The 15,994-nt window shown below is 33.3% G+C and overlaps 1 protein-coding gene across 2 annotated transcripts in view; it reads right to left on the reverse strand.

Moving 5' to 3' along the window:
* The window catches only part of LOC129223780 (enhancer of mRNA-decapping protein 4-like), a 72,921-nt gene that overhangs the window by 15,166 nt on the left and 41,761 nt on the right, over positions 1-15,994 (reverse strand). For both annotated transcript variants that reach the window (XM_054858139.1, XM_054858140.1), the window contains exons 18-21: positions 9,946-10,139; positions 8,311-8,466; positions 8,106-8,221; positions 2,673-2,838 (exon numbers count right to left, since the gene is read on the reverse strand). In XM_054858139.1, the coding sequence (XP_054714114.1) occupies positions 2,673-2,838; positions 8,106-8,221; positions 8,311-8,466; positions 9,946-10,139 (632 nt within the window). The remainder of the gene's footprint in view (positions 1-2,672; positions 2,839-8,105; positions 8,222-8,310; positions 8,467-9,945; positions 10,140-15,994) is intronic.

The raw sequence follows: 15,994 nt of genomic DNA on the forward strand, positions 1-15,994 counted from the left end.
TAAACAGAACATACAGGGCGTAACATAACTCCAGGTAAATACCTTCAGCAGTGCTATAACAGCTCATGCAGAGCACAAATCCATACAGATATCTCGGTCTGTCTCTAATTGCTTGTTCTGAAGTTACTGGTGGTAGATTGAAATACGTCTAAATCTTTCAAAATCTCTTACTTCTGAAGCTATCAAAACTGTTGCACAAAAAATTCCCATTTGGAAAGAGCAGACAAAATACAGTAAAACCTGTGAAGTTGACCACCCTTGTAAGTTGAACACCTTTTGAAGTTGACCGCTTTTTTCAGGCACGGAATTAGCCCTTATCATATAAATCAAGCTCTGTAAGTTGACCACCTGTTTAAGTTGACCACTAAAGTAGCGCACCGCAAGTGATCAACTTACACAGGTTTCACTGTACCTATATTATGACAATGGAACCATCGGGATACTTTAATTTAATGGTGAGGTACAAGATTTCAAAATTATGCTGAGATGCACTGCTCACTACACCTTATTGCCCCACAATACTCTGTGGAGACTGTAGTTCTACGGCACAGGTATGAGACATGCATAACTAACGGTGATTGCTCTTTTCAGCATTTTCAGGAACTTTGTAAATTCTACAATTTCTGTAAATTAAACATATTTCGAGAGCATTCTAATTTTTTGAAATGTTTTTAGCGAAATAATTTTTAGTAGTATTTCAGAAACAAGGGATTTTTAAGACTTAGGTACTTTTTGGTCCAATAAAAACTTGAGAACAATTAATTAGGGATAAACAAGGGTCTCTATGCTGATTTGTGCTGAACATTAGCTCTTATATCGCCCCCTCAAGTATTTATCAACAGTTATGAAACACCCTGCATATCTAAGCAGATGTAACGAAGAAAGTGAAAAAGATAAATAAAACAAGTGTTCATTAATACTAAGTGCAACCAGTAACTATGAATGAATTTAGTATAAATAAAGAATTTTACTTTCATCTATTTTGAGGGGAAATATTAATAACGTAGCAGAGTCATTCAAAAATGTTCTACACACAAAATTCACAAAATTTACAAAAACATATAATTGTAAATTTTATTTTAAATGAATGCATATTAGTATTTATAAGGAAAAATTTGCTATTAATATTAAACTTTTTTCACAACGAAAGACAGTGCTAATTTTCAACCCCAACACACATAGGAAAGGGGTATAAGTTTGATGTGTCTGTGTATCTGTTCTGTGTCACTCTAGCGCCTAAATGGATGGACCGATTTTGAAAAAAAAAAAAACTGTTTGATAGGAGAGTTGATCGAGAGTATTCTTAGCTAGGTTGCATCTTTGGATGACATTAATTAATGAAGATATTAATTAAAAACCTCTAAAAGGTTTTTTTGCGATTTTTACAGTGAAAATATGTTTAAAAATTTTTAAATTCCAAAATAAAGAGATTTTTTTCTGCGTCTGATAGAATGTGTTTGGAACTTCCATGTTACATAGAATTTGAATTATAATGTTTTTTAAAGCAGATTTTGATAACGGCTAAGCCTTTATTCACGTGATTGATAACCAAATTCATTGTTGGATGACAAAGAAATTAAACGCAATGATTTAAAAATTTTATCTGTTGCCAGTTTCTATTTGTTTGCAAATAAAATACCCGAAATTGATTTTGAATAGCATAAGGCTTTTAAAAGGATTATCAATATTCCCTCGATTCTACAGTTGCGACTCAGTCAGGGTTTTCAAAATTTTTAATTTTAGTTACTTGTTAAAAATTAATATAGGATGCATAAAAATTAATATAATATGCAGTGATATAAGTATTATTATAATCAACCATAATCATAAACCAACCGTTCTTTCTAACTAATTCTTTATTCATTAATGCAACACTTGAAGAAATATGAATTTTATACCAATGAGCAACATTAAAATGTAGAATTCAATGCAACATTTCTGAAGAACCAACAAAGAATTTATTTTCACAAAAGATAGCAACATCAGTAATCCAAAAATGTATTAAATATTTAAAATAGTAAAAAGCACTTATTCTAGAATGCAAAAAACTACTCCTACTTAACAATTTATTAAAACATTGTGAACCAGTAACATTTTTATGGGCATTTTACAATGAAACTCATTTGAAAATGTACTAAGTTATTGAATTGAGACTATAAGCATTACAGTTATATAAAGTAGTGATTCTTATGAATGTTCATTAATGTCTAAAATGAAACCAGCGCACAATGAGTTAATAAAATCCAGATAACATCCACATGTGTTAAGCTATATGAAAGCACAAACTGCATCGCCATATGATAAATTTAGTAAACTTTAACAGCAAATTAAAAATGCATCACTTTGATCAAAATGTAGGTATTTTTCTGTACTAATAAGTTTATAAATATTGCTTAAACTTTCAAAACTGCAAATTAATGAGAGATTGAGATATAGATTTAAAAAAGAAAAAAATTAAATTACTTTCTATTTTTTAAGTTCAACCTGTCAAATGCATTACAGAAGTTTGTCTAAGTTGTATCACTCACGCCAAGAACATAATCTCTTCAGAATTATTTAGTTACTAGTAGTTATTTATTCAGCAAGCATCATAATAATTTGAGTATAAGGAAAAATGAAGCATAATTCTAATAATTTAATAATTCTAATAATAATCTTTAAATCAACATTACATTCTTGGATTCCTGTGCTAAAAGTATCATTCAATTGCTGGAATAGATGTTGGCAAGCTTTCTCAAAAGCAGGAATGACATTGGACAGGAAGACATCTTTACAAGTAGATTGTATTTGACTATGGATAGAAGCAGCTACACTTTGTGACAATGAATCTAAAAACACCTGTAACAAATTTACAAAATTAAACAAAAACATGTACCATGAATTTTACAACAAACACACACACCACAAAAAGACAATATGGACAATAAAAACTAGTATGTGTTGAATATAAATATATTTTTTTTCTTCTATATATCTATACTTTTAAAACCTGTGTCTGTCTGTGCGTGTGTCTGTAACCTCATCTTAATTTAGGCTGGTAATGTCTAGCAGGTACTGTTGGATACAGGACATCCAGGAGAATCATTCCCCCCTGTCTCACTCCATTAAACCTTGAAGGGCTGGACAAGATTCATTGAAAGCTTATGCATTATAACAAATAATACATGTTTTTTCTTTTTAAAACACTGTAATACTAATTTTCTGTGCTTCACAGACCATGACCTGTAAACTAGCATAATAATAATAATGATGATTCTTCTGTGACTATCATCAGCTCTGATGTTCAGAATGTAATCAAATTTCGTATTTAGGTTGATTTGAGTTACCTGCAGGGTTCATTCTCTATTTGGATGAAAAAATTCCATGACTTTTCCAAGACTTCAATGAAAATTTTCATGACCTTGTTACACGAAGAGAATAGCACTATTTAATCTCAAACTTACTAATTTTTGGAAATGAGCATTAACAAAACGTCTACATGAATGCCACAGCCTCATTGAAGCACTTACTCGTAATGGAAAAAATATAAGTGTACACTTAAAAAACTAAACTATTCTTACTTGTCTTCATCATATAAATTTAAGTAACGTAAAAATGCAGTGAAACGAATATGATGAAGCTTAAATATGTAACATTTTTTTTATTATAAACAGACAGAATGATATTGAATGGGACAAAGGTAGAATGAGTGAGTCATCACAGAGTTTCAATAAATTTGCTTCAAAAGTTGCCTTTTAGTGTCAACAGAGCATTTAATCATCCACGCAACTTGACAGTATTTTGGTTCTTTAAAGTAAAGTCACATAGTTTCTAAACCAGATCTTTTTTGATTCATTACTGAATGGTTTTTTTCAATCTTCTGATTTAAAAGTATACTTGTTTTATTTACTTATTTGTACATTTTCAAGTGCATATAAATTAATAGGTTCAGAAATTCCAGAACATGTTACATTCCTGACATTGAGCATAGCAGTGGGTCGCATGGATTAGTTTTGCGGGCACTACTCTTTTAGAGTGTTAGAATTCCTCTATTTCTGTATTCTATCGCCTGACTAAAGATCTTTATTTTTTAAAATTTTCAATAAATTAAGATAAACTCTGATAAATTTAATAATAAAGTTCTTACAAGTGATGGAATCGAACTCGGATGCAATTGAATTGCATTTTTTGAGTGGGTGTGGCAAAACGAAAAACGTGCAAGTTCGCTACTACAGAATATGAAACATAAAAAGTGTTGAAAATAATAGTTCATTCAAAATCAGTGATGTCCAAGCAGAAAAATCACATCGCAAAAAAAAAAAAAAAAAAAGCAAGGGGCTGCGACAGAAGAGGGTGCAATGAGATTTCAAGATTCAGATATGATTTTGGGATCGTTCAATTTTCCACTTGTAATAGCTTTAATGCGCTATAGTGTTAAATCACTCAAGATTTCTAATGTTCTTTTAGTTACTGTTACTTTCTCTTTGTCCAGGACAGTTTTCCATGACTTGAAATAAATTTCCATGACTTTCAATGAAAATTTCAATTTTCCATGACTTTTCCAGGTCTGAAATTCGCTTATTTTTTTTCCATGACTTTCCAGGATTTCCATGACCCGTACGAACCCTGTACCTGGATTTATTCTTGTAGTCAGAAATTGGGTATACGAGAATAGAAGTTAGTGCTCATTCTAATATTAATGTACCCCTCACTAAAACTATATTCAATGTCTTAAAGACTTTCATCTATGTCATTTGACCTAACTTACTTACTCTTCTTGCATTGCATAATGGCTTAGTTGTCTCCCCCTGCCTCAAAGTTTTGAACATGGCGTCACCTGCCTCTAATATTTCTTACTTCCTTTTACAAAAAAGGAAGTATTGTTTTCCCGAAAAAATTTTCCCTCAAAAGTCGACCTTAATTTCCATTTTGCTCACCTTCCAATGAATGTTGAGTTTTTTTTCGACTTGACCACACATGGATAAGTGCCTAAGAACGTATAGACACGCAAAATAGCCATTTTGACAATTCCCGAGTTAATTACAACAAGTTTTCTCGTGACGTCTGTATGTACATATGAATGTGCGTATGTATGTCGCATAACTCAAGAACGGAATGTCCTAGAAAGTTGAAATTTGGTATGTAGACTCCTAGTGGGGGTCTAGTGGTGCACCTCCCTTTTTGGTTGCATTCAGATGCTCCAAAGGGGGGACTTTTGCCCCTTTTTGGGGGGAAATCATAGTTAATTTTGATGTAAACGCAAGTGCTGTTATAATTTGGCAGACACTTGGCAATATATCGGCAGTTTTTTGGTCGCCATCTTGGCGATTAAAATTTTTTTTTTCTTTAAATTTTTTCTAAAATCTGGTTTCAATTTGGCCACTGTTGGTGATATTTAGAGAGTAAACTATTGAATCAAAATAAAACTGTCAATAATGAGAAAATGACATTAAATTGGAGTGAAAGGAAGTCATGTGATGCACACATCAGCTCGTGTTTTTTTTTTGCTATTTTACTCAAAAAATTAATTTTATATGCAATATTAAAAGTTATGAAAGTTCTTTTCACATAAAATTAAAATACTTTCCCGAGGGAAAAACCCAATGCAAAGCATTGATGAAAATGTATTTGGGAAACAAATATTGCTGTTACAGTAAAGGGTGAAAACATATAACAATCAGTAGGGTCTGGTGGGAGAAAGTGGTCAATGGGGTTCAAATAAATGGCTGTAGCTTGGAAATTAATGTTCGAATGAATGTGAAAATTTTATTTTAGAGTAGTGCATTTAGAAACTACATTTTAAATACAAAATTTTACAAAGGGCAAAATCTTATTTGGTAAAAAGAAATATTTTGTGTAAATATGAAAATTTTTAAAATCTAAACACCTTTTTTAACTTCCATGAGAAATTTTGTTTGTTAGAATTATGAACAGATTGACTGCACAGGAAGCTTCCTACATGTCTCAAGAACTCTTACTCATTAGCAGTTAGCTGAATCTATTTTGAATAATTTTTTAGAACAATTTAAGTAAGATGGGGTAAAGTGGTCATAATATTAGGCTTAACGAATATTGTTCTTCTTAAGTCACTTGATCTTTAAGTATAAGGCAGATATAAATTAAATATTAATTTCACTTAACATGTATTGTTTTTAAAATAAACAGGGTTAAATATACGAGTATATGCGTATGTATACGCATATACTCGTGTAGGCACATATATATACGCATTCACATAAATGCACCAATAAACACGTATTTGGGTATCTGCAAGTATTTTTTATCTGTACAGATATACATTCGACTATACACGTATATACCCGCTTCTGCTCGTATATATACGAACACTTATATACTCAGGGAGACACATATAAACGCGTACGTACTCGAGTAGACACTTACATACAAGCATATGATATACAGGGTGAATCTAAACTCTTGGGCAAATTATCAAAAGGTATTAGACGGGAGGATAAGAGCAAGAATCATAAGAAACATATGGACACAAACTCAACGCTGACGCGCTACATGCACGCAAAGCCAGAAACTGATGGATACAAAACAGGTCACAAATTTATTACACAAAGATAATTTTACACAACATTTTAGGTTTTAAGAAAGTTTTGAAGTGATTGAGGAAATTTGCGACCGGCAGCTTTAATACATGCATCGCAATCACTCTGTTGCAATTACGAGACTTTTGAAAAACTTTTATCAGTCGCTGCGCCTTTAATGCGATGCATGTATTAGAGCTACTACAGGCAGTAACTGTCAACAACTGCTCTAAATATTTCTTAAAAACTAAATTTTCGGCTAAGATCATCTTTGTGTAACAATTCTGTGACCTGTTTTGCTAACATCAGCTTCTGACCTTGTGTGCATGTAGCGCGTCAGCGAAACAAGTTCCTTATGATTCTTTGCTTCTTATCCTCCCTTTTCACACCACTTAGATTTTGCTCAAGATCTTGGATTCATTCTGTAAATATTAATGTACATTAGCGGATATAATCGTGGATATACGTGGATACATGTACTGGTGTATACACATAAATGCACGTATATACGTCTAACAGTTATATAATCGTGTTTACACGTAAACAAACGCATATACTCGTGCTTCCATATATATACACACGTGAGTAGACACGTACAAACACGCACTGGATATATCCACGAATTAACTCGTGTATACTCGTATAAATATGTATGCACACTTATATATGCGTCGACTATAGACGTATATACTCAGGTATGCACGTATATACTCGAGATACGTGCAAACACGCATATGATGTTCGTTTATACGCGTATATACTCGCACATACATGTGACACGTATATACTAGTGTAGATCACGTATTCACTCCTGTAGGTAATCAAGTATACATGCTCATATACTCGTGTATACACGTATATACTTAAGTAGGCACGTGCATGCATGTATCTGATGTATACTTTTATCTATTCATATATGAACATGTTTACTTATGTCTACATGACACTTATAGTATACTCGTGTACACCCGCATATACTCGTATATATATTTGCAACTATAAAAATAACCTAAATATACAAAAATTAGGGTTATTTGTAATGGTTTTGCATCTATTTTTAACTATGACCACTTTACCCCAGGCTATGACCACTTTCCCCCACCCCATGGGGTAAAGTGGTCATAAATACAAAGGGAAAAGAAAATGTTATAAAACTACTTAAATCAATATTTTTTTTCCTGAAATTCAATGCACCGTGTTCTTTAATAATGCAATGTAAAATAACAATAAAAAAAGTTCAAGTGTTTAAAGAATTTATTGTATTTATTATCCACCTAAGTTGAAAACCTGCAATTTTATGACCACTTTACCCCACCAGACCCTATTATATATTTACATGTTTCACTACATGAATATTAAAATTCAGATGGTAAATTAATATCATGCAATGAAGTTCTGTTTCGAATCTGAGTTGCCGTTATTTTTTATAAACTGAAGAGTAGTTGTGAAATTTTCAGGAATTAGAGCTTTAGGAAAGCAGGAATATACAGAGTTGAAGTAATCATGAAGTTGCACTTTTACGCTTCTTGAAACAGTATGTGAATTTAGTTATGGCATCAAATTTTCACATACCTTTCCTTTCAAATGCTTTGAAACACATTCTTTGAGACTTGCATCAGTAAGAGCTAACTTCTGAGAGAAATCTAATTGCATTTTTTGGCCTACGGTATCGAGAACGTTATTAACTTCTGAAACGAGGAAAACAAAAAAGAACAAATTCAAATAAAGCAATTCAAAACTCATAACAAAGTAAGTAAAGCTAAAAAAAAATACTTACGTGGTATAACAGTAGTAGATAATTCATATTTAAGGGTATTTTCAAGACGATTTCCAAAATTGCTAGCAATTTCATCAGTCATTATTGCAATATTTTTTTCTGAATGTTGTCTACTTTCTTCTGCAGTTCTTACTATGACAGTTTCAAGTCTAGAATCTTTGATAATGCGTTAAGAAACAAATGAAGTCGTTTAAAAACAGGTATTAGGGTAAGGTACAGGAATTGAAGCAAGTACACCTCATGGGCAGAACTGTCTCCTTTAGATGGCAGAGAGTGCTGTTAAGATCAGTGGAATAATGCCTTTAATTAGACATATTTGTATGTAGAAAGAGAGATTTAGCTATCAAAATAACGTTTTATTTCAAAATGTTAGACACCCCAAAGTATTAGATTTTTCTTTTTTGGAAGTAGCATATTTACTTTATCATATTATATCTCTTTTTTGTGCTTAAGTCTGACATTATAAATTTACTTACCATAATTTTTTTTCTCCGTGTAAAACACAAATATCAAAATCTTAGGTGCATATGTTATGGTGAAAAATCAAAACCGGGTAAATGTTGACATTTGACTGTGAGATGTGAATGCCAACATTCACATAACAAAGACATCAGCGAAAGACTGCATATTTTTCAGAGAATCACCAGCAAATGTTGACATTCTCCAATTTTGGTTTGGTCAGTAGCATATTTTGTACTTACACATAACATTCACACATTGTCGCCCCAGAGCAACAGTAAGGTATGTAATCCAAAGAATAACAGCAAGATATCCAACTGTTGCTTTGAAGCAACACATTCCTTTTGGAATCTTAACCAAGTTCATCAGTCTCTTTATTTGTTTCTTTTAAACCAAAGCTTTATGTAAAACTCTAAAATATGATGATTATTACAAATAAAAGTATTGTATAAATAATAATTTCAATGTATATATTCTGAAAGACTAATTTTATTTTGAGAGTCCTTAGTGCAGTAGAATTCTCAAATGCTACCGATTGAGATCACTATATCATTAAATCAGTACTCTTACAGAAGCTGGCAAACTTTTGTCCCCTACCGATCTTAAGAATGCACACTACCGCATAAAATCACAGCATTCTTGTATATTTCGATCTCCTTAAATTTTCAAGCTTTCTGTATAAATATGAATGTACACTCTCAAACTTTAGAGCAAGAACAACAAATGTCAAAAATATCAGTCTTGGTAAAAGTAGTCAAACTTTCTTCATTTATTCCGGCTCTCTACAAATTTCACTCCCGAGCAGTGCAAAAATTTGAAACTGCAAGAGATTGTCTCATGCTGCATTAGGAATGTACATAAATTTCAGAATTATTTTAACAACACTTGAATTACAGGTGAAATCAGTTGGCTTAATTCTAGATAAAATTACCGATTGCTGAAAAACAAAGATTATAAGACTTAAATAAATGTGGTTACTATAACGCAATACTAAGACACTGCATTACATTGGTTGTTGAGGCACATAAAATTTTACAAGTTTCAAGGACAAATTTCTTTTATGAACTAGATTTCGTCAAAATCTGACATTGTTCGTTCTTGCTCCAAGGTACAGATATATGTATGAAAAATTATATGGAATAATTAATTTTTTTTTTTTTTTACATGAAAGGATACAATCTGGAACCAGTTGTTGTGATATGATTTGATCCAATTTATTTGAAAAGCTAACAGCTGTTTGGCTATGCTTCTGTTCCTGCCGAAGAAGTTTGATTTCATTCTGTAAGCTCTGTATTTCACATCTTTGGTCTCTAAGAACACTTGTTAGAGTATCCATCTTTTGTGCCATAGTATGAAAGTTTTGGTTCATCCTAAAAATATATTAGAAACAAATAATGCAAATTATAAAACAGACAAATATTAAAGTCAAATTTTCAAACAGAAGCAAACAACTCTTTTTAACGGGTCAGAGCAATAGTCAATCCAAGAATATTCGGAGCACAGATAAAAATAACATGATTTTCAATTACACTCAGAGAAGCTCATTCATTTCATCTAATATAAACAATGTTGGTGCTTTAACAAGCAACTTTAAAAACAGAATCTCCATTATTTTGCTGATCCCTCTAAACATACCACAGTAGGAAAGACCTGGTTAAAGGCAAAGCAAAAGAAGGGAGTTTGAGAGACAGTAAAAGAAGTAATTTCCTGTACTAAAAAAATATGATAGTTAAGTCAGGGCTGCCGCTGAAGTGCTGCTACAGGTCAAGTTCCTCATTGGGAGTTGAAATCAGGATGTGAAAAATTAAGCCCATATGTTACACAGAAATTGTAAATTTGACCTGTGAAACCATATTTTTCAAACAAATATGAATTTCAAACTCTAACAAACAGACAGGATAGCATTCATATCAGTAATAATATTAAAAAATTTTTAAAGTTTGTAAATCCCTTGGCTTTCTAGAAAGAATACAAGCTGACAAGGGCACCTGCTCCCCAGAAACCCAGGTTTAGTGATACTTTAGCAGCAGCCCTGGTTGCTAACTTTTTGTTTGAATCACCAATAATGAATGAGGAGAACAACCCATTTAGATGGAATGCTCATTTGCTGTATATACACTACACAGTTGTGCTAAATAAGGCTGATAAGAATAAATAGGGTCTGGTGGGGTAAAATGGTCATAAAATCGTAGGTTTTCAACTTAAGTGGATATTAAATAAAATAAATTCTTTAAACTTGTGATAATGCATATCACATTTTTTACCCATTTACATTTTTCCCATGTTTTCGGTCATTTTAATCGTTTTCTTCCCCCATTTTGTTGTTTTTTTATTTTCTTGTGCATTCCACGTTTTCCCCGCGTTCCCCCGTTAAATTTCGCACACTTTACGATATCAAAATATGACTTATTCACTTTTCCCATCGTTTAGCTTTTTGTCAATTTTTCAAGCGTCGATCTGATTTTTTTGCATCTTCTTGTCGGCCATTAAAATGGCGTAGCGTCCCCTTCCCTTCGTTGTTTGGGCGCCAAACGCACTCATTGGTTCCCGCGCATCACCGCGTACCCGGATCTGATCGCTCATTTGCCGATTCATTTTTCCACCCGACTTCACTCTACTTGCTGCTCTCTGTCCGCTCGGTCGCATTTTCTGCGGCTCCGGTTTTTTGTTCTAAGATGGCGATAATGAAGCATCGGTGCACGGCGTCTGGGGACGGCCGTTGCTCGCCGCAAAATCGTTAATAACCTCAACATGAGGTGAACGTTTCATTTTTTCATATATGTTTGAAATATATTAATCAAGACCGTACTTCGTCGCAGCTGAAGATGAGTGCATTGATGATCCATCACCTGTTTGAATGATGGCGTCCGATGGCGGCACGCAGAGTGCACCTGAATCGTCCCCTTAATGTAACTACTTCTTCGATGATCTACATACCATGAGGTGACGGCATGGATCCGCAATTACCTTGAAAGTATCCTGATTCCTTTTTAAGCGTGTGACGAGCTCAACGTTGTCACCATGGTGATTACAGCCTGCACCATTTTCGTCTCAACGTACATCGGCCTGCAACGGACATTTTTTTTTTATCAAAAGCCATCCCTCGATAACATCCCACCATATTCATAGCGAACTGTACGTCCTTCGTCCATTTCAATTTAAATATTCTACCACCCTCCGCGAGAACTCTACCTTTTTTTTGATCGTTAACGAACTTAGCAACAAAACCCAGCTCCATTCATGAACTCTTAAGTCTGTATTCCTCGCATTTGTTTTTTTTATACTAAGTGAAATGTTCTGGTGATCACCATGCCTAGTGCCTGTCTTCATGTCTGCTTGGAAGTAACGTAGAATAAAGAATGTGTGGTAATTAATTTTGTGTTTTCTATCGTCAACAAACACCACCCCCGGGTAAGTCTCTTTTAAATTTTTGTTCTTGGGCATTCAAGGCAGTCGTTGGTCTGAGGTTATGCGCGGCAGCGATGCTTCCACTTCCACGGCCTAAAATCGCTTTCTCTTTGGTTTTCGTATAATTTGACAAAATTAAACGCGCGCAACATGACAAAACTCTTAAACTTTTTTTGTTGTTATTTTACATTGCAATATTAAAGAACACAATACATAGAATTTCAGGGAAAAAAATATTGATTTAAGTAGTTTTATAACAGTTTCATTTCCCTATGTATTTATGACCACTTTACCCCATGGGGTGGGGGAAAGTGGTCATAGCATGGGGTAAAGTGGTCATAGTTAAAATAGATGCAAAACCGTTACAAATAAACGTAATATTTGTATATTTCGGTTATTTTTATAGTTACAAGTATATGTACGAGTATATGCGGGTATACATAAGAACGTGATTACCTACAATATACGTGTCTACAAGAGTATATACGCGTATAAACGAACATATGCGTGTATGCACTTGTATCTCGAGTATATACATGCATATCTGAGTATATGCGTGTATAGTAGACATATATACGCATATATAGCTATACATACATACATATACGGGAATACACGAGTTATTTCGAGGATACATCCAGTGCGTGTTTGTACATGTGTACTCACGCACATACATATGGAAGCAACGAGTATTTACACGTATGTTTACGTGTAAACATGATTATGTACCAGTACAGACGTATATACGTACATTTACGTGTATATCAGTACATGTATGTATACACGAGTATATCCCCTAATACACATGTATGCTTACAGAGTGAATCCAAGCTCTGGGGCAAAGATCAAAGGGGTGTGAGAAGGGAGGATACGAAGCAAAGAATCATAATGAACTTATGGTCACTGACGCGCTACATGCACACTAAGCCAGAAACTGATGGATGCAAAACAGGTCACAAATTTGTTACACAAAGATGATTTTACTTAACCAGCTGGTGGCGTGATGGTTAGACGCTGGCCTTGTACGTCTGTGGAATCGGGTTCTGACCTGGGGATGCCGGTCGGTGGATTTTCGAGATGCAGAAACTCATCAGCGCCCATGTCGTATGATTATGCGGCATGTAAAAGATCTCTATGGTATTCGTTTTGATTAGAATTTCTTAGGCAAAATCAAATTCCTACTGCAATTTCGCATCAAAGAGAGCCCAGGTGCCTCCCCCTGGTGGAAACTGGGCGTCAAAAAAACCGTGTCATACATCAGCGCCTTAATGGTGACACATGAAAGACTGATGCATTGTAGGGAAGCGCACTAGGTCTGGTTATGGCCCAGACGCCTCTTCAGGTAGGACTCTTATACAGCCCCATTGGGGAAAAAAGGTGATTTTAACCAACATTTTAGTTTTTAAGAATTATTTAGAGCAGATGTTAAAGTTACGGCCTGTAGTAGCTCTAATACACGCATCGCAACAAAGGCACAGTGACTGTTGAAAGTTTTTCAAAAGTCTCATTATTTCAACAGAGAGTGCTTTGTGATTGCGACGCATGTATTACAGCAGCCGGCTACAAATTTCATCAATCACTTTAACACTTTCTTAAGACCTAAAATGTTGTGTAAAATTGCCTTTGTGTAATAAATTTGTGACCTGTTTTGCATCCTTTAGGTTCTGATTTTGCGTGAATGTAACGCGTCAGCGTTGTGTTTGTGAATATATGTTTCTTAGAATTCTTGCTTCTTCTACTCCCCTCTTACATCTTTTAAGAATTTGCCTATATACATGTATATCATGTGCTTGTGTGTAAGTGTCTGCTCGAGTTTCGAGTACGTACGCGTATATACCTGTCTACCTGAGTATATAAGTGTTCGTATATGTACGAGTATAAGCGGGTATATACTTGTATCGATAGTCGAATGTATATCTTTATAGACAAAAAATACTTGCAGTTACCCATATACTACGCGTTTATTGGTGCATTTATGTTAATACGTATATATACGTGCCTACACGAGTATACGAGTATGCATACGCATATACTCGTACAGGGTGGCGACAGGAACTGTGAAAAAAAGTTCCCTGACTTTTCCCTGATTTCCCTGATTAAGTTTACCAAATTTCCCTGATTTACGTTACCAATGATAATGGTTTTCTTTCTTTACTCTACTTGAAATCCATTGTATGTTTGTATAAAATGCAGTATTTTAAACGTTTTAAGTTGTGTAAAGTTGTTGAACTAAAGATATGTTTTAAAAAATGCTACTTTTTTAATAAAATGGTTAAAAAATAATATCAAGTCAATTTTTTTGGGAAAAAAACCCTACAAAACAGTATATTAATTTTTTCTACATGGAAAGATTATAGAAAATTAAAAAAAAAAAACTCCAGAAACCACTTAGCATAAGAATTTTAAGAAACTATTAAAGTTACTCTTAAAAACATATGTGTATTTCTGATAGAACTAAAAAGTAATTGAAATTATTTTGAACTAAGTTTTCAAACAGTATAATAGTTGTTGCAAGAATAACAAGTAATAGTGAAAGAATAGAAGTAATGTAGTTATTCTTATATAACTAATTGACATATTTATGCAAAACAGATGAAACCATTTGACATCCATTCATAGGGAGCTTTTCTCTAATCAAGAACATAGGTTTTAATGAATGAATACAGCATTTTAACAGTAAAAAAATAAAGATATTTACTTAAGTACACAAGTTAACTCTATTTCAAATGATTTCAGTACGTAACGAAAAAAAATCTTAGATTGCTTTTGTAACAAACAACTTTGAAATGCAAGAAAAAAAAAGAAGAAAAAAAAAGCAATTAGTTAATTTCAAAATATATAAAAGAAGAATACAACTTGGTTATAAAATTAAAGAATCACTTCAGTCTGAAGAAAAGAAAACCTTTATAATTTGTGGCGACAACAAATAGTATAACGGCAAAAAGCAAAGTTGTTTTAATTGAAAGTTCAATTTTAGCAATTAAATTAAAAACGCGAAGAAGTAATAACTTTTAAGCTTTTATAGTATTAATTCAAAAACCAAAGATTTCTTCTTGAAATCGTGATTACAGTACGCTAATTACTTCGAGACAATGGAATAAAGGCAAAGGAGCTAAGGCATTAATGAAGGTTTCCTCTTTGCCTGTATGGTTGTTTATTTTACGTAGCATTGGAAGCGTAAAAGGAAATTTCAAGCTAGGTAAAATAAACAACCTAACAGACACAGAAGCAATCTTAGGAAGTCATCCTGTGGTTAATAAGTAAGATTCAGTACTTTGATGGGAGGGGGGGGGGAAGATGCACAAATATGCGGCAGTGTATAATCGCACCTCATTAATTTTACTTTTTGTTTGAACAGATAATTGGCGGAAAATGCATAGGGAATTAGAGTACTAAATTTTGTAAAGCAAAAAAAAAAAACAAATTTTTTTTCTTCATAAAATAAATTTTCCCTGATTTTTTGTTATTTTTTCAAAATTCCCTGATATTTCCCTGACTTTTCCCTGATTCATAAAGTTCCCTGACTTTTCCCTGATCTCCCTGATTTCCCTGATCTGTCGCCACCCTGTCGTATATTTAACCCTGTTTACTGTAAAAACAATACATATTAAGTGAAATTAATATTTCAATTATGTCTGCCTCATACTTAAAGTTTAAGTGACGTTAAAAGGACAATATTCATTAAGCCTAATATTATGACCACTTTACCCCATCTTACTTAAATTGTTCTAAAAAATTAACCAAAATAGATTCAGCTAACTGCTAATGAGTAAGAGTTCTTGAGACATGCAGGAAGCTTCCTGTGCAGTCAATCTGT

Source organism: Uloborus diversus, chromosome 6, assembly GCF_026930045.1.
Source record: "Uloborus diversus isolate 005 chromosome 6, Udiv.v.3.1, whole genome shotgun sequence".
In the NCBI taxonomy this organism is placed as follows: domain Eukaryota; kingdom Metazoa; phylum Arthropoda; class Arachnida; order Araneae; family Uloboridae; genus Uloborus; species Uloborus diversus.